The following is a 19,430-nucleotide window of genomic DNA, read 5'->3' on the forward strand; positions in this document are numbered from 1 at the left end:
ATAAAACATGTTTTTAAGGAAGTTCTTTAATGAAAGATTCTGAACATTTCACCACAACCTTCATTTAGAGCAGGGGCCGGCAACCCGCGGCTCTCGTGCCGCATGCCCTCTGCTCTGGCTCCCTTGAGATTAGACATAAATAAGAAGGAAAAGTATTTGTAGGACTATTTAAATGTTGTTGCATGGTTGAAAATGTTTCGTATCTTGTATTTTGAGGTGATACTGTGACACATAAATAAAAACCAAAACGGTTTTAATTAGGTCAACTAAAATATGCGTCACATCCTGCTACGGTCCCGCGCCAGCGCCTTTTCTTACAGGTGAATAACCTGACCCCCGGCTCCATGAGCGAACTATGGATAAATCAAAGAAAAGAAAAGTATCGGAGGAACACAGGATTTAATTCCGCGTGGACAGAGTTATATGCTTTCACAGCAAACGATGCTGGTCTACCGGTATGTTTGATATGTAGAGAGAAGTTGAAGGTGCTGCAGCCTTTACGTATCGAGGAAAAAAACGGAAGAGAAAGACAGCTGACGATCTTCAGTCATAATTCAATCAGTTAACTCTTTTTAGGGTGCAGCTATATGTTTTATTTATTTCAAAGTGGGTCAATTTTAATTGTATTTTTTTTCCTTCAAATGTGCAGAGGACTCCCCAAGTGCTGTGTTTTAATTTATTTTAAACCTGTATTTTATTTTAAATTCTCCTTATAAGAGTTATTTGTTTCTTATTATAGGTTTTATAACAGTTTTATAAATAATAAATGCAAAAAAACGGTAGTTTTTGTGAATGATATAACAATAAATACAACTTTATAAGCTATCAAATTATGTTTTGCGGCTCCAGACAAAACAGTAGTTGGAAAAGGAGGCAAAATGGCTCTTTTGGTCAAAAAGGTTGCAGACCCCTGATTTAGAGGTTAACATATTTAAAAGTAAAAAAAGAAAATGACAGCTGTCTCATTAGTCAGATGATTTTTGCCACATTTTATATTAAAAACCACTTAGGTTGGTGAGGTTTTATGGTGTCACATCATCATTTTGGCTCAGCAGTATATATTTATTTTGGCTGAAAAAATACCATACTTTAGAAAAAAGGACTTAGGATGAAACACCTATTTGAAATTGTTTGTAAAACTTCATTTTAATTCACCTTTACTATGGCTTAATGTACAAATTATTTGTAGACAAAAGAAAAAAAGAAACATAGTCGAGTTATTTCCTTTTCCATTAGCTTGTGTTCTTCGTCTAACCCTCATGTCCCTCCTCTCCTCCGACCAACCTGAAGTGCAATCAATCTTCAAACCTAATGAAAAGAATGAGAGTGTCAGGCAAAGAAAGAAGAGAAAACATGACAAACAGAAAGAGCAACAGAGACCAAACACAAACAAAGGGAACACATGAATCAACTCTTTCAAACACTTTAAAGTCTCTCTTTATTCTCCACCTGAAGCAAGAAAGCAGAGAGGGACAATGTAGCTAGCTTATATGATCTCAACACAAGAAATTAACGTGTTCTCTGACTGATGTGTGTTGAAAAGTGCAAAGTCAGGCAATCTAAAAAGCAAATCAAGTCAATGCAGATCAGGATGAAACACCTTTTCTTTCAGACGCCAAGAACGTGTCCTGGCTAAAAATTAACCTCAATCAGAGGATCTAAACAGAGGAAGACTACAAAGATAGACAGCCTACACAGAGCGAGAAACAAGCCTTTTCCCTGTTTATATCCTCTTTTTCTCCAGATTAAACACCACACTAAATTCTCTGCACGATATAAAAGAGTGTTAGTCTCGCCTAAGTGTTTGCCCACATAAGCTCAGTGGGATCACCCTCTCCGTTTGTTCTTAGCAACACTGCACCAATGTAAAGTAGCCCCAACATCTTGGCCGGAGGCCCGTGTGAATTTTAAGTGACCTATTTGCCCACTTGTCCCTGCACATCTCCCTCCTTCTCCTCAGTCCTGTGGGGCTTGCTTATTTAAGAGGACATACACATATCAAGGGCCTCCTTTCACTGAGGCCCTGGGACAATATTTCTTATTTCCCATCTGGCAGGACAAGCCCGCCCCCTGTCACCTTGTTGCTCTATATAAGACAGCTAAAGCACCAGATGATAAGAACCTGATCTCAAGACAAGCCTGGCCATGCGGTGTAAAGTCCTCGTCCATGTCTTCCTCTTGACTCTCGTAAAGCATGGTGAGTATTGTGCCTTTACACTCACCTGTTTACAAAGGCCATATTGTTGTTTCTTCCCCTAATGACCGGGTTTGCACAGGTTTGAGCTGACCAAGGGAAATTGGAAATATTGATTCTGTGCTCTCTCGGATGGACTCTGAATGTGTAGGCTTGTAACAGAGGTTCTTTAAAGTTTTATAGTCCCTTTGTAAATCATTAGGCTGAGAAGATCCTAAAGTGGTTCACTGGGTCGGAGTTGAAATACTTGGAAAAGTACAAATGTTGGTCAGACATGTCAGTGTCAACATTTACTAGACCTTTATAATTTCTTGATTTGTTGGGACCATTACAAGAATCAGAGCATTGTGTAAGAGATAAGATAAGATAGTACTTTATTGATCCCAATTTGGGAAATGTTTGAATTGAATTATTATTTGCATACAGTGTTATAGGCTGTTACAGGATTGCTTCATGCTTTGAATTGGTTTGATAAGACTTTTGTTATTAACTTTCTGTGATATGTCAGGAATGACCCACAACTGCTCATGCAAATCTGGTTATTTTAAAACATCTTTGGGATGTATATGACATGACATGTGGTGACATGAAATGTATTATTGCAGTTTAAAATGCTTTAAAAGACAATTGTATCCCTGTTGCACAGCCCCACGGTCTGATTAAAAGCTAAATTATTATGCAAAATTAAAAGTCACTGTTTACATCCAAAATGGCACACTCTGTAATGTTATTTCAGCTAGAGGATTCAGGGATGGTAAATAGTGGAAAGTATATGATGCATGATGTTTGTTGCCAAATAGTTGGGCCTGAGTTCTTTTATTGCCAAAAACAAACACCTAAGTGTAGCATGAGTCATGTCTGTTTTTAACACTTATTCTTTTCTTTACTTTCACACTGCTATGATCGGCCCATTTATCACACTTCACAAGAGGTGCAACATACACACTTCACCCCACACACACGTTTGACACGATACCAGCCGACAAGTATTTAGAGTACTTGTTACTTATTAAGCTGATTGGGTGGCTAGACAATACTGAAAGGCTTTATATTTACCAGATTCAAGGAGGTAGAGCCTAGTGTGTTTACGGTTTGCGCTGAAAAGAAAGAATGTGGAAAGAGTGGAACATTTAATAAAACTCAAACCCCTCACATCAGTGAGATGTTAAAAAGCAAACTGGACATGAGTGTTTGTTGTTGCTGTTGTGGATCCTGTGTTGTTCTAATGACAGGCCTATAGTCTTGTTGCTCTAATGACAACAACTTTCAACCCAGTCTCACGTCATTTCATGTTATAGTCACAAAATTAATTTAATCTATTGATTCGTGTTCACCAACATGATTTTTCGTGTCACACAGAACAATTAAAAGCAATGTATTTCTACTGGTAGTATATTTTGTGCCTGCACCACGTCTTTTTGTCCGGTCGGGTCTTGGAATACCAGAAGCTGTGTGGTTCATAAAAAAAAAATCTTACTCAATATCTTACCCTAAGCCTAACCCTTTTATTTTAAATTGTATAATGTCGGAGTTTTTTTGCCGTCCGCGAGGATAATTTGTTATTATTTGGTGCAGGCACGAAACATACTACCAATATAAATATATTGCTTCTAAAATCGTTCTGTGTCAGAATACTGAAATCTGTATTTTTTTGTATCTCTTTTCCCTTCAAATTTGTTATTATTTACATTGCTTTTAAAATAGTTCTGTGTGACATGAAAAAAATGCGAAAATCGTGTTGGTGAACACGAATCAATAGATTCATTTCGTGACTATATCACGAAATGCCCTGAGACTGTTGCAACATTACATCATGTGTTTAGATCTTGTAGATTTTCTGATAAAACCACTCAATTGCTTGTCTGTTATCTGTTTATAATTTAGCTAGAAAAAGTGTCATTCAGGAGGTATCTAACTCAGTAATGTCGCCAATATCTATCTCAGTTTTTTAAGTTAGCTAAATTAGCTAAGTTAGCTTAGTTAGCTTACATTTCTGGTCACAGAACAGCAAGTAAGACTGTGAAAGCCAAACTCTTGCATTATTAACTGAACAAAGGTAGGTTTTATTGCTTATGGATTGAAATTATCCTTTGTAAGAGATTATTGTGTAATTCCTTCTTTCAAAGGACACAATTGCTTTGCAAGAGTTACACAATATAACGTACAGATTAGGCTAGTAATTATTACCTGACAGCTGACGCAGAAGCGTCTTAAAAAACTGTTAAAAAAACAAAGCCGCGTTATTTAGGATTATGCTCGAACATTAACCAAATATTAAAAGCTTCATTGTAGTGGCCCTCCTGCACTGATTCAGTGGCCGGACATTGTAGAATAAATATACTATGGAAAGACTGACTTTAAGCAAACATGTATGAAAAACTCTCTGAAAAATAGACTGTATACAAGGAAAAAGAAAACCTGTAAATGTGGCGTAGTGTTGTCCCGTTTTGTCCTCTTTTTTCTATGTATTTGTGTATGTTGTGTATTTGTTAATGAAAAAAAGAGTTTAAAAAAGCTTTATCTAACAAAAAGTAAATGTGGTTTTGCAGAAAAGACAATCAATAAGCGATGTTTAGCAAAGGCTCTGTATTTTCTCTGCATCTAAACTTTATTTATCTGTTTACAGTGTCGTCAACTGAAATACAGGTCAGCCCAAATACAAATGCAGTCCTCCCCTGCAATGTGACGTTCCCTCAGTCTGCAACGGTGGACAAAATTGAGAAATCTCTCATCAATGTCAGCTGGATGAGTAACGGCTCGGACATCGCCTCTTCTAGAGAAAAAGTGACGAAGATAAAGGAAGGCTTCAGTTGGGACATCAATAATTTCGTCAATGGAGACTTTTCACTGACCGTCCTCAGAGCTGGACTCAGCCTGCAGGGGGTGTATGAATGCACCGTCAGCTACAACTCCACAATGCTGCACTCCAGCAATGTTACATTAAGTATTGTTGGTATGTTATTGTTCACTTTTTTAGATGTATTTGCTCATTTAAAGCCAAAGTTTGGGTTGGTTCAAGTGGGATCCTATGAGGTACTTATCCACATTGCCTACAGTCGATGAAAGTCAACATGGCCCTTATTTGCAGTGATGTATGGCTGTGTACAGGAACAGCAGTAAAACATATTTTAGCCATGAAAAAAGGGCTACACAAAAAAAACAACATCAGTACGCTATATTTGGGATGTTTTCATCGCTTTACCTTGCTGACATTGGTGAATCCAGACTAATCAAAGCCACAGAACACTAGAGACAGAAATTATGTTTTTGTCAATGGAGTCTGGCTTTGATGAGATAATATTCAGTTTAAAAATGGCTTTCTCACAGCAACTTAAAGCAGGGAAAATATTCCATACATTTGCTTTAACTGATATTGATATCTCAGATGGGCCTTTCTTGCATTGCTGTGCATTGCTTTGCTTCTGTGCTTTTACTCTTGTTTGTTTCTCCAATCTGTGGCATGCATCCTGCCAATGGTTGTAGGTTTGCACCTTATACAACCTCACTTTAATCCCACTAAACTATCCCTTACAGTGCTTTTTTGAACGGAACAAATCAGCACTTTTTACCTCAATTTCTTTCACATCTTCTCCTTTAGCTTCACCGACCCTGTCAGTCCCTCAGCAGTGGGTGGTGTTGGAAACAGAAAGCCAGCTTAAATGCCACGCAGATGCTTTCTATCCTCCTCCTGTGTCTTTCTCCTGGACCAGAGATGGGCAATTGGTTCAACCTCCCCACCAGGTTGAAGGTGAACTGACGTCAAATGGGTTTTACACGGCTGTGGGCAACATGACCTTCTACCCATCCCGCGAGGACCAGAATGTGACCTTCGGCTGCAGAGTGTCACATAACAGCAGCTTTCAAGAGCTTGATTTCCAACTCAACATCACTTGTGGGTGACACAAGGACACATCACATTTTTATTTCATGTAAAACCAGAGTAACTACTTCAGTCAATTGATACACTTCAAACTATGCGAACAGTTAAAATGTAATTAAGCCTACGATGAAGCCAAAATATTTGAGGAATGTTTTCTTTCTCTTCAGATCTTCCAGCTGTTAAACTTTCTGCCGTGTCCTCACACTCCAGCAACATTCCCCTCACTCTTTACTGTGACTTGGAGAGTTTCTACCCAGAGGAAGTGTCCGTGTCCTGGCTTCAGAACGGCACAGTGCTCCCTCAGCCCCCCGACACTGAGCAGAACCCCGATGGGACCTACAGAGCCAGACACTACTACAATTTGAGCCCCGAGCAGAGGGGGCAAGGGGGGAAGGTGGAGTGTGCAGTGAACCAACCTGGGGTGATGCAACCGATCAGTGGCTCGGAAAACCTGGAGACACTGGACCCCAAAGGTATAAGATTTTCTACATTTGTATAGGTAGAGTGGATTCAAGGAACAGGTCACACCCATTTGAGACAAGCATTCTCTCTTTGGAATATGGATGGTTAGATGGATTGTAATCAGATGCCGGAAACTGTAAAAAAAAAAATTAAAAAAAAAAGCATGGAAGTCTTGCTGCCCAGTAACTACACTTTTGTGTTTTTGAGGCACATTTTGCAACTTTTTTGTCTTTTTCTTGGTTTTATTTAAAATACAAATTTTCTTCTTCTCATTTCTCTTAGATGATAATCCCGTTTTAAATAAATCTGCCAAAGCATCTGTGGCTATGATGAGTATTTCCATCGTGCTGGTGTTCCTGCTCTGCTTTGGCTTTTCTTGGAGGAGGAGGGATGGTGAGACCCCACTGTGACCCTTTAAATTATAACATTATGATATGAACATGTTTTTTTGTTGATTTATTTGAAGGCTAGAGAGCCAAGAAACTTTGGGTAACATAATCATCTTGTTACCACTTACTGTGATCCATATTGAAACCCCGATGTGGGGAGAAACACATATTTAGTAAGTAAGGTTATTCCAAAAACACAGGTACTTTGTTCTTAAAAAAGGAGCCCTTGCCCAGCAGGTAGTGAGTAATGAATGCCTTGAAATGATATTGCACAGTGTTGAAAGCAAACCCTGCAAATTATTGCATGATTGCTGCTACCTCAGCCCCCCTTTCCTCCCACTGACTTCTGTATATTTCTTCCCCTTCAGAGAAACAGAAGTCTCTGAGTGTGTCAGGCATCATCCTCCCTCCACGTGTGATAGTGGGTCACAAGGGCAGGGTGACAGTGAGCATTCAGGGTAGGCGGGTGGACCGAGTCGAGACAGTTTGGTTCCTCAATGACACCCCGATTTCTGACACGTCAATAACAGGTACAGTATGAGAGATTACACACGTCCAGATAAAGAGCGGTTACTTGGAAATCCTACTTTGACCCTGTCTGACAAAGTTTGCCAGCACAGCAGAAGTTTCTGATTATTGATTTACTCTAAAGAAACACTTTTGGGATATGTGCTTTTTTACTGTCTTTTTGAGAACTAAAATACCACACCAATGTCTCAATTTGAGGAAAATATGATGCAACCGGCAGCAGCTTTTACCAAACGCTCACTGGTTGGCATATGTATCTTTATCTATTTATCTAGCACCAAACCGAAAACAGTAAGACAACAAACTGTGTTTTTATGTATGTGCCAATCTATCTTGAATTGGAATTCCTATGAGGTCATCCAGCAGACACATACTTCACATGTGTTTTGTACAGATTAAACAAACAGATAAAACCTGTCTAGGGGGTTATCTTTTTAATCTTTGGAGGTAGCCAGCTGGTTCTCTCTGTACCCAGTCTTTATGCTAAGCTAACTCTTTTAAAGTGACCACAAAATAAAAAAAATCGAATAAAAAAACGAAATCTCACCTCTAGTGCTGTTTATCAATCTTATGGTTTGAGTTATAGAGTGCTGGAGATAGCAGGAAGTATGCATCTACTCATGGATGTTAGGCCCTGACTGTACAAGGTGTGGCATCCTCTTCCGTTAAGCAGTAAAGTTAGTTCTAGTTTTCCTGCTAATTCAGGGAAGCCCATTTGCCATGAAGAGATGCACACTTTCTATTGTGCTGTGATACAGTAGGCCTATAAGAGAAAATACTTCATAAACGAAACTACTCTCAATAAAGACTGTTGATTATCTTGAGTATAAGGTCATGATTTCTGAAAAGAGATATTGCTGTTGAGTTTGTCAAATCTATTGTTTCCTGCTATGAGCACCTCAAGCCTCTTGCAAAATGTAAATGTGTTGAAGTCAAAATATTACATTAAAGTGAATGATGCCACACAAAATATATTTTATTTGAGTGGCAACTTCTTTTAAAACATGCTATGTTTTCTCTTTTACACATAATTCTGCTAACAATTGACCATATTACACACATAGGAACCTCCAAAGCTAACTTTAACTGCCTCTATAACCCGCTAACCACCATCCATCTGCCCTACGGTCTAACTCTCACGTCCACAGCCTCAGAGAAAGGCCCTCTGCTGTCCCCCAGAGGAGAGATGGGCTACTACAAGCTGCACACTCAAGGACCCCTGCACTCATCTGGAAGTGATACTCAACAGCTGATCTCCTCGCTCACCTTCATCCCCCAAATTTCCATCCACAAGGGTGCCGTTTTGAAGTGTCAGGTGTCCTACATGGGCAAAGACAAGATCGTGGTGGAAAGGGTGTCAGAGAAGTTTACAATCCTGTGTAAGAAAACACTTTCTTTTATTCATTTTATCTCTGATTTTCTATAATGTCCACCATTTATGGATGTTTTTGGAAAACTTTGTCTTTTAGCCGCCCCAGAGGTTTCAGAAATCCAGCTTGCAGAGACACCAAATGACTCTGGTAAAGTTTTTCCTTCTGCTGTTGTTCAATAGGCTATGTGTAAAATATTCCTGGTTGTGAGAAGATACATGCCTGTAACTTCTGTCTTCCAGATGTCATCAGTATGACGGTAAGGGCTTCACATTTCCATCCGGACGTCATCACCTTCCGCTGGTTCTGCCAGGGGAGTGAGCTGAGACCCGTGGCATCCCAGGCTTCGTCCTCCCCTCAACCCAATTCAGAAGGCTTCTTCTCAGCCTCCAGCCAGTGTAAACTGCCCCAGAGTGAACTGGAAAAAGGAGGCACTAAAGTGTGGGTCAGTGTCCACCACATCGCCCTGAAGCAACCAGTCACCCGTGAGACCAGGGGTAAGAAACAGGAAAAGTAACACAATTAAACAATTAAAAAAAAAAAAATCTTACATCTCCACTTTATCTCCAGGCTTCATGAAAAGGCCGTGTGTGTCTGAAATCGTCGGCTCCACGTCTTCCCCAGAGCCGACCCTTGGATGTGAGATCACAGATTTCTACCCCCCGAACATATCAGTCACCTGGCTGAAGCTCAGGGAGGGAGAGCAGGATGACAGAGAGGAGGAGGTGATAGAGGGAGAAGAGATGTGGGGCCCCGTTCAGACTCATCCGAGACTCTACAGGGCCACAGCCACTTTGAAGAGAACGGCAACAAATCAGGACAAAAAGAAGAGACAAGGAGGGATTATTTGTAGAGTGGAGCACTGTTCCCTACAAGAGCCTATTGAGAAACTCTGGAGCAATGTTGACATTGGTATGGATCATTATAGGCACTTGTAATGTCAACAACCTTTGATGTTGTATGGAGAAAGAAGAAAAGAATAACACCTGCTTTTATTCTCTCTCATTCACTTCCACCTATGTTTGCATTCCCTCAGTCGCTCCCGCCATTCCTCCAGCGATCTCGGTCTGTTGGAGCAGTGAAGGGGTCGGGGTGTTCTCTCTGCTGTTGAAGGGAGGTCACCCTAAGGTCAAGTTACTCTGGGCGGCGGGAGGATCCACTCTTTCACCGCTGGTTTCCAACGAGACAGAGGAGATAGGAGACGACGGACAGAGGGAGATGAAAAGTGTGTGTGCCCTGGAGAGGTCCACAAGCCTGGCCATTCAGATGAACAAACAGCCTGAGAGAAGGAGGAATGGACATGCACTAAGTACGTGTCATTACTCTTTTTAACATATATAAAGAATTTATTCAGAATTCCTTTTCTCTGGTGCCATTTGCTCTACTTGCCCAAACTTGCCAATGCAGTTCATCAAAAATGTGTTATACAACAATCTTATAAATCAAAATGAGTTTACTCTACATAAGGGGTCCATCAATTCTGTCAAAACAGTTGTCTTTTGTGGCTTTTGAGAATATTGAGAAGCCTGGGGAAAGTATGCAAGTTTTAATAGTGGGCTATTCTACAAAGTTGTGGATTGGGCTTTAAAGATAATTTTTTGAGAAGATCTAATGTAAAAAGCTGTCCCCGATGCATAGTCCACCCACTGTTGTTGACTTTTTACCTTACTTTTATTGATCTTTCTGTACAAGTGTCACAATTTCTATTTAAGTGTCTACTGGTGGTAAAGCGTTGAGTAGTTGCAAAAAAAAGGCAGTAATAATTCAACAGAAAAGTTTAAAACATTGTGCAAGAGAGGTTTGTAGACTGAATGGATTATAAATCTCCTTTTTGAGATATCAGAAGTCATACTTAAAAAACAAAATTGATAGTTAAAACAAAGATTGCATAATTCATTAAAGTTTCATGATTAAGCAGTAATACAAAATGTATAGCAATGTACTATTTCCATCGGAATGCTGGCTATTTTCGTCTATAATCTTGTTTTACCGTTTACAGAAACTAAAGCTGCCGTCACAGACCCTGACGCTGAAGGAATAGAGTACATTGATGAAAAAGTGGATGTAGAGAACAACAACATAGACAGGGACGAGGACACACAGTCAGAGGTGGACGAGGACAGTGACAAAGAAATGGAGGAAGACCCGGGAGCGCTGCACATCAACAGGGTCAGCGTGAGCAAGACTCCCAGAGAAAATGAGAGGGCACGTTTGAGAGTCAGCCTGGAGATCACACACCCTGCACTCAAGCTTCCTGTTTATCGAACCTGGACAGGTAAAACACTGCAAAAAACACATTTAAATGTACATGCACACATCATAGAGACTTCAACATTTAACAAAAACACAAAGCAGGAAATCTAAATGAGCCAAACGTGATTTTAATGTAACAGGAAGTTTGTACATGGTCTTTTTTTAAACTTTAAATCTTGTGTCTTCTCTCTTTTCAGAGCCCAATGAGGAAATGTCATCTTCCGCATGAAACCTCTTATAATGCCTCTCTATTTTATAATGCATAATATATATAATATAGAACTTTAGTAAGGTAGTAATCAAGTTTTATGATATCCAACTGTCTGATGAGGTGTTTTTTATTTATTAGTTTGTATAGTCTTAATCAGTCATCCATTACTTGTTTTTTCTACATCTTCATGATTTTTTAAAATGTTCAAATTTTTGTACAAAGTATTTTACAAGAATAATCAATTTCTGTGGATTTAGTTTATAAATCTGCATAGAAAAATAAAACAATTTCTAGAAGAAATGTTTCCTTGGATTTTGTTTTTGTATGAAAAGATTCAACAGGCAGAGATACTATAGTGCTCTCTGTTGTTGTTCAACCAATGAAATGACTTCTCATTTTAAAAATACACTTCTGTATTTTTTCTGTTGCACTCCGACCACAGGCTGTCACTTCACTGCGAGCAGAGGAGGTACTGCGTGGTTGACCCGAGTATTTAGATATTGTTTAGTTTAGAACTTCCTCTTCTCGGAATATCAAATACGTTTACGGTTGTCGATAAGTGGAAACATACATTTCACAAAATACACGTTTTTATTCTTGGTATATTGAATACGTGTTTGCATTTTGTGTCCTGTAAATTCTAGCAACTTCCAGAAATAGTAAAGTGTCATGTTTTTCTTTCTTCTAAATACATATGCTACATGACCAATAAAAAGCCATCTTGTTGTCATGAACAGACAGTTATAGTACAAAATAAGATATCCATGACATTCTAAAACAAATAAAGGCCAAATAAAACTCAACAATTATGATTTATTGATGTCACAGGGAGAGATTATTAAATAAATTGAAATGTAAAGTAACTAAGAGGAGTAAGCCTTTTGCAGAAGAGTTGCAACACGTGGCAATAATCATAAATGCTTGAAGGGTGGGCAGCTTGTGAAAAACCGTTGAGCAATGCACCCCTGTGACATCATAGACCCACAATGGAAAGTTTTAAAAATGGATCAACAGATATACCTGGTCATTCTTATATCAAACATCAACCAGATCTATCTGGATCTATAAAAGGACTGATTCAACTATTCCCACATATATTACCCAACATCCGTAAACCGAAATTAAGTTAACTTCAGCCACCATGAGCTGCTAAGTAAGTAGTTGGCAGCTACTTATTCATTAAACTTTGTTTTTGTTAAAGAAAATTATTTCATGTTGAAATATGTCAGACTGCTTTGAGCACATCTAAAGGCTACAGTTGTTACATCTAAGGAATGTAATATCAACGGATGTTAGCAAAGATTAAGATTTGTTTGTTTAGGGAAATTGGTCCTAATTGGCTAGGCTACAGCCATAGCTTCTCATGAGTTCCTGTGTTTTTCTACCATGATTGTAACTGAGATCAACATTCACCCCTGCTGTTGGTGAGCACAGCTATATTGAAGAAATCCTCCGTGTCTCACGTGCACACTTGCATGACTCATTATTGGAGTCTCTTTGCACATCCGTAAACTCTGCAGCATTTAGTGCAGTGGCGACTCTCAGCTGTGTTGATCTCCTCTTCCTCATAATAATGATACCCCGGACGTATGTCTGTAAACGGAACTGAGCTATCAGCGGAGGAGTTCGATGGAGTCAGCTGTCGTGTTTTAGGTAAATTAAACCTCCATAGCGGTCACATCCAGAGGAAACTGAGTCAGATCTTCAGAGACTGAAACGAGGAGGAAGTTTGAAAGATGGACAACGAAGACAGTCCCATCGCCAGGGTGGAAAGGACTCTCTGGACAGTCTGGGTGAGCTGCTGCATCTTCTAAATCTCAAACGTGGGATTTGTGAAGTGCTTACATTTTAATGTCAGGAGAAGTGAAATGTGTCGGCAAAGTCTCTCTCTTCCTGTGTCCGTGAACGTCTCTCTCTACCCCTCACCCTCTCTCTCTCTCCCTCTTACTAAAATTCAAACTTTATTGGCATGAACATGTATCAGAAACATGATACAACAGTAAAATATTAAACAATATTGTACAATGAAAAGTCAAGGAAAGAAGCTGTATGGGCATTATCAACCAAATCAAAATGATGATAGTGAAAATAATATGTTGTATAAATAAAAGTTCACTCACACTTATTCACTTACACAATGAAAAAATAAAATGAAATTCCATCCTTCACATTATGGATGAAAAACACATCAAACTAATGTAATATAAATAGTGAAGAACAAGTATGAAAGCATAATTAAAAATCTCTCTCTCTCTCTCTCTCTCTCCTGTGTGGGTCATACGAGGCGTTAAATGTAAACCCGAGTATGATGTACACAACAGATCCAAATTTGGACACCCAAACATTATAACCCTAATGTGCTCTCCACAAGCTTTATTTATTTATTTACAGGTCTGTTAATTCTTTTTATAATTTTTCTGACACTTTCACAAAACGTGAATGGAGAGAAGAGTTCGCTACCAATTTCAGGGCATATAAGCAGCTGCAATCCCGAATGATTGCAAACTGAATTTTGTATATATATTGATTTGAATAGTTGCTTGTCACTCATATTTTGCGTCATCAGCTGATCTGCTGTACACTGATTTAAAAAGAGTTTTTTTCCAGGGAAATAATTAGGAATGAATGGACCTGTAAAATAAAACATTACTTTACTTCCCTCATTCAGCCACTAGAGGATTAGTGACCTGTTGTTTTGGTTGATAAGGCCTGCACTAAACCGCAGACAACATTAGCAAAGAGCAGCTGAACTACAGCAGCATTTAGTTAACATAGAGACGGTTAAAGAGGAGTTCAGTTTAGTGAGAAAAGCAAATGAGAGCTAAAGGGAAACTCACATTCATCAGTTCTCTTGAGAGATTACACCACATAAGTGCTAATGTTTCCGAGGTGCAATGTGAGGTTGAGGTTTTTGCAGGCCGGGGGAGATCTTAACACCAAACTCAGATAACCATTTATAGACATTGCTTTGTGTATGGAGGCATTGTTATGTTGAAACAGGAAAGGGCCGTCCCTAATCGTAGCTGCAAAGCTGGAAGGAAACTAAATAGCCTTGTATAGTGTAACATTAAGATGTCCCTTAGCTAGAACTAAAGGGGTTACCCCATACCATGAAACACAGCCTTAGGCCAAATGCATAGGAAGGTATTCAAACAGGGGGGGTCATATTTTGATTACAAATAACAAATGTTCATGATATGCATAATGGGGACAATATGTGTGGATTCATCAAAAACATAAATAATCCATCAAATGTGTCTTATTTTGTCTCCTTGTTGTTCTCAGAACTATATAACTGGGGCTGTGAACAGATTCCTCAGGCCAGACCCTGCTGACATCTCCAACAACGACCCAAATTCCATTAATGAACCTGAGGTTGACGGGGGGTCCGCTCACATTGATCACACAGATATTGAAAGCGGGGTTGATGAGGAACAGTCTCTTCCCTCAGCCTCTCTGCTAAGCTCATCCCGACCACTTGTTGCCTGGGATCATTGCACCACAAACATCGACCTTAGGCCTGATAAAGAAAGCGTGCGGTACAAAACCCAGTCCAGCAGAGGCAGCGAGAGTAATGACTCTGAAGAAGGTCAGGGCACGAGAGAGGAACCATTAGAACAAAAAGGAAATGACAATGCAAGGCTGCAGGGCACAAAAGAAGATGGACAAGAAAAAGACGAAGATCAGAAATTGCACACTCATGGACAAGATGAGACGCCGGAGAATAGAGAGGATGAAGATGATGCAATCACCCGGTCATTAAGACATACAGGTGATGCAATGAGTGAAGACATGGCGCACAATGAAATAAAAACTGGTGATGACCAAAATAAGAAGGCTATGACACCAGAGGATCGACGAAAAATGGATGAGACCATTCAAGAACAGGAAGAAGAGGAGCATGGAGATGAAGATGTGCAGGTGGAAGACGGTGAGGTAAACTTGATCACAGATTGCAGTCTAGATAAAATGGACGTAGAGGAGGCTAAGCTACAGAGGAATGAGGCAGATAGAGAGGCGACGCCTGAGGAAGTAGAAAACAAAAATGGTGCGTCACAGCTGGCCTCTGAAAATGAGAACAAGTTTAATGAGAGAGCAAAACAAGTCTGTGAAGAGTTCTCAGACGATGACAAAGATTTCAAGGAAGACCCAGGCTTCTTTTCACTTCATGTTGAACCCCAAAGAAACCAAAATAAAGATGGCATCCTGTCTGAGGAAGAGCTTAATGTCGTGGAGCAAGAGCATGCTATGGCTGATAGAAGGGAAAGTGATAAAGCTGAGGAGGAGGAGGAGGAGGAAGAGGAGGAGGAGGAGGGGGAGGAGGTGTTGGAGGTGGAGGAGGAGGAGGAGGTGTTGGAGGTGGAGGAGGAGGTGTTGGAGGAGGAGGTGTTGGAGGTGTTGGAGGAGCAGAAGAGCACATTGGATGAGGGGGATGTCAAGGAAGAAAGTGTGAGTGAGGCTACAAACAACCAGACAATAGATGAAGCATCGGAGGAGGAAGACAACATCAAAACAGATACGGAAGACCGTCAAGAAGCAGATATATTAGCTGAATGTGTTACATGCAGCGAAGAAGATGAGCAGAATGATAAAAAAGAGCCACAAGCAGCTGAATTCACATATGGAGAACAGGAGGATGAGGCGAAGGATACTGAAACCAAAACAAAAGAGACAGAAAGCCATGTGGTCGATGAAAACTCTGATGTCACAACAACACACTTTTCAGTAGAGTTTGATAAAGGTCAAGAAGAGGAGGAGAGGCTCTCCAGTGAAGTAGTCCACGAGGAAAGTTACATGGAAATAGCATGTACAACCACCTCAGTTACGGTAAGAACTGAAGGCGAGACTGGAGAGGAAATGAGCGGAGAGTGTAAGGATATTCCTCTGGGGATATGTGAAGGCCAGCTTGTTGTGTCGCAGGAGCTAAGCTCTCCAACACGTGAGGAAACACAAGTGGGAGTTCCTGACTTCAACAATAAGCCAGATGAAGACACAACACAAAGGTTCCTGGAAGAAGGGGATTGCGAGGAAATCCTGGGCAGCCAATTACCAGAAGAGGTGGAGGGCAAAAAGTCGGAGAGCCTTCAAAACAGTGGCTCCAGCACCGTAGCTGACTATTTACTGGAGAGGGAGCGAAGGGAAGAAGGAGAAGAAAGCACGAGAGACATTGAGAACAGCTTTGACGACAGGCCAACAGAAGACACGGAGAAACAACTTCTCGAAGCAGCGATTCAAGAGTCAGGACATTTCTTTGAAGAAGAGGAAAAGGAATTACTGTTGGTCTCAATGAAGTCGAGGATCTTACACTCAGAAAAGGAGCTTGAGTCCCACATCAGCCTAACAGACGAGAAGACAGAAGAGACACAAGATGGGACTGAAGATCTTTTGGTTGAATTTGACTTAGAAAAAGGGTCATTTGATTACAAATTATCTGATCAAGTAGGCAGTGAGGCGAGAGAAGCTGTCCCAGCAGAGGAAGTGGTCTGGTCCACTGATGAAACTGTCCTCGAGTCTGAAATAGAGACAAGCTTCTTCCAGGAATCTGTAGATGCCCGAAACTCGAAGCAAAACAAAAACATGACTCCTAGTGTTTTAGATAACGTGACTGACTTTGAATTCTTAAAACAGCCAGAAGATATTGGGCATAAAATACTTTTAGAAATGCACGATGCAGGGATAGATGTGGAAGAAATGGGTTATGGAATCGAACAAGAGGCCGAAGAAGATGTAATGCAGAACAATAGTAAGTTGGAGATTTTACATCAGAAGGTAGAGGGGATTGCAGAATCTGAAGTGGAGGTGAGAAATCAGCTATCAGATGAAGCACTTCAGATAACAAAGGAGGAGATGTTGACTCAAGACGCCGGGGACTCAAAGACAGCTGAGTCTAAACCAAAAGATATGAGTGTGTTGTCAACAGAAGACATGGCTGAGTATGTGACAGAATCAAAAGGGAGTTATGATGAAGAAACAGTCTGCTCAACGAGTGGACGTCAGGATGTGATCGATGAAGAAATCCTTGATTTGTGGATACAAACGGCTTTGTCAAAGGACACGGAAGGCATACAACAACAAGACGAACCAGAGCCCAGACGTCAAATTGAGCTTTCCAATGAGGAACAAGATGAAATATCATCAGTTCAGACAGAGAATGATAAAGGGCAGCTTGTGGCATCAAATTTAAAGGAATCTGAATTAGTGAGTGACACAGAAACGTCTTCATCAACAGTAGAGTCTGGATTTTCAGACCAGTCTCTCAGTGAAGGGGGGGAAACTCAGCTGCTGAAATCAACTAGTGCTGGGTCATTTCAGGGCATATACGACATGTTGGTTAATCTGTCAGAATCAGCAGACTTAACTGAATTGTCAACACAACAACTTTACTCCCAGGATATATTGATGGAGGAAACAGCTGAGACAGGGCGATCGTATCTGAAAGAAGAGAAATCAATCACAGAGACAGGATTTCAGCCGGATGCAGGAGTCCCGTCACCAGACGCTGGACATCCATATCAGGAGTCCGATAAAGCAAGAGAAAAATCAGATGATGATAGAGCTATATCAGGGGAGGCTGACACGGTATCACAGACAGACATTGAGGCTGAGGTTACTGACTGGAAAGACACAAAAGAGGCAGACCCTCTATTCAAAGAGGAGAAACCAGAAAGTGAAGATGGGCCTCTTCAGAGATCTGTCTCTCCAGATGAAATTAAACATATCGAACCCGGACGATCCCGAAGTGGCTCAGAGGCTTCTTCTTCAGGGGAGGACATAGTGATGACAGAATCTGGCTCACAAGGCGACACTGAACCACCACTTCGATGGTCAGAGGTTGAAGCTGAATCGTTACCTGAGCCAAATGAAGTGGAGGTGGGGAAAATGCTGATGGCAGAGTATGAAGATCTGTTGGAGGTATTGTTGGAAAATAACATATATGACCAGACAAATGTCTTATTAAGTCATGAGTAAAATCAGGCAGTATTCCTAAAATACGAAGATCTGTTAAATGAGCTGTTTGTCATTGCAGGTGGACTCCGCTGCGCTTGACTTTACTGTGCAAAGGGCAAGAATTTCTGTTAAAGACCCTCGCGTAAGGCCGCCCAAAGACCCCCGCTCCCTCCTGCAGATGCCCTCAGTGGATCCCACACCGTCTCCACGTCTGCCAGCCAAAGTCCCTGCAGGTGTGCCTTTAGGGGGCATGGGCATGGGAATAAAACTGCCTGGTAGGTCACTAGTGACGCATGGAAAAGCCACTACCTTGAGTCTTTGATGTGTGGTTATTTTTGTTTGTATAATCTGTCAATAATTTCACAATCTTTTTGTTTTTTTAGGGTTTGGGGCAGGGTTTCCTGTTTTGAAAAAGACACAACGGGTGGAGAGGGATGAAAATAGCCCAGACACCGTCTCTCAGGTAAACTTTCAATATCACTTTTCTTTTATGTTGAGGTTTATTTGAAAACGACCATATGGAATGTGTGTGTGTGTTTATTATTATTATTATTATTATTATTATTGTTATTTACTGTATTTAAATGTCACAATATCAACAGGAGCCGGAGGAGAAGAGTGACACTCCCAAACAAGATGAGGCACAACAGAAACCTAAATGGATGCCACCAAGACATCCGGGGTAAAAACTCAAGATAAATCTCAGATTATTAACGTTATGATATTCACAAAAGAGGCTCACTGTGGTTAGACATTTTCTGATTTCTTTATTTTGTGTGTTCCCAGATTCGGAAACCCACTGATGTCCGAGCTGAAGACCAAACTGAAAAAAAACACGAAAGAATGACATGTGGATGAATTGTAATGCTTTATATGAATGTTTGGATATAATATACAAATAGCTTTATTTTGTATGTATTTATGAAACTCAATACAGTGATGAAATGTTCATCACATTCATTATGTGCCTTATTTTTTGTATGTTTTGTAATAAAGCTTATCTGAAAAAACAGTATTTTTTTTCTACAGCTCTGGGGTGCAAAGAAAAATAACAAACTTCTGACGTCCATGGTTATAACACTGGGGGTGGATGGTGGAAAACATGAAACCAAACACAGTTTTGAATTAGCTCAGAACCTCAAGTCATATTATATATGTGCATTACATCAGAGTTGGTTCAATTCAATGATGTAAA

General features: G+C 40.3%; 2 protein-coding genes across 4 annotated transcripts; both read left to right on the forward strand.

Moving 5' to 3' along the window:
* The first annotated feature begins 319 nt into the window (after positions 1-319).
* Positions 320-11,593, forward strand: LOC307025579 (uncharacterized protein). Of its 3 annotated transcripts, XM_079660313.1 has the most exons (14): positions 320-455; positions 2,057-2,197; positions 4,821-5,147; positions 5,793-6,086; positions 6,242-6,547; positions 6,819-6,929; positions 7,294-7,455; positions 8,518-8,832; positions 8,923-8,973; positions 9,066-9,320; positions 9,394-9,735; positions 9,860-10,132; positions 10,823-11,098; positions 11,274-11,593. In XM_079660313.1, exons 2-14 carry the CDS (start codon positions 2,146-2,148, stop codon positions 11,303-11,305), a joined length of 2,796 nt encoding a protein of 931 aa, XP_079516439.1. In that variant the 5' UTR covers positions 320-455; positions 2,057-2,145; the 3' UTR covers positions 11,306-11,593. The 3 variants fall into 3 exon arrangements, with proteins under 3 accessions (XP_079516439.1, XP_079516438.1, XP_079516440.1); XM_079660312.1 differs by lacking the exon at positions 320-455 and having other exon boundaries at positions 1,313-2,197; XM_079660314.1 differs by lacking the exon at positions 320-455 and having other exon boundaries at positions 1,317-2,197; positions 8,602-8,832; positions 11,274-11,592.
* A 1,064-nt stretch (positions 11,594-12,657) lies between these two features.
* LOC307024396 (uncharacterized protein) lies at positions 12,658-19,245 on the forward strand. The gene is made up of 6 exons (XM_079658464.1): positions 12,658-13,080; positions 14,573-18,199; positions 18,315-18,510; positions 18,619-18,698; positions 18,838-18,917; positions 19,022-19,245. The coding sequence occupies exons 1-6, from the start codon at positions 13,024-13,026 to the stop codon at positions 19,080-19,082; spliced, it is 4,101 nt and encodes a 1,366-aa protein (XP_079514590.1). The 5' UTR covers positions 12,658-13,023; the 3' UTR covers positions 19,083-19,245.
* The last annotated feature ends 185 nt before the right edge of the window (positions 19,246-19,430 follow it).

This window comes from Notothenia rossii (assembly GCF_949606895.1).
Source record: "Notothenia rossii genome assembly, chromosome: 11".
Classification (NCBI taxonomy): domain Eukaryota; kingdom Metazoa; phylum Chordata; class Actinopteri; order Perciformes; family Nototheniidae; genus Notothenia; species Notothenia rossii.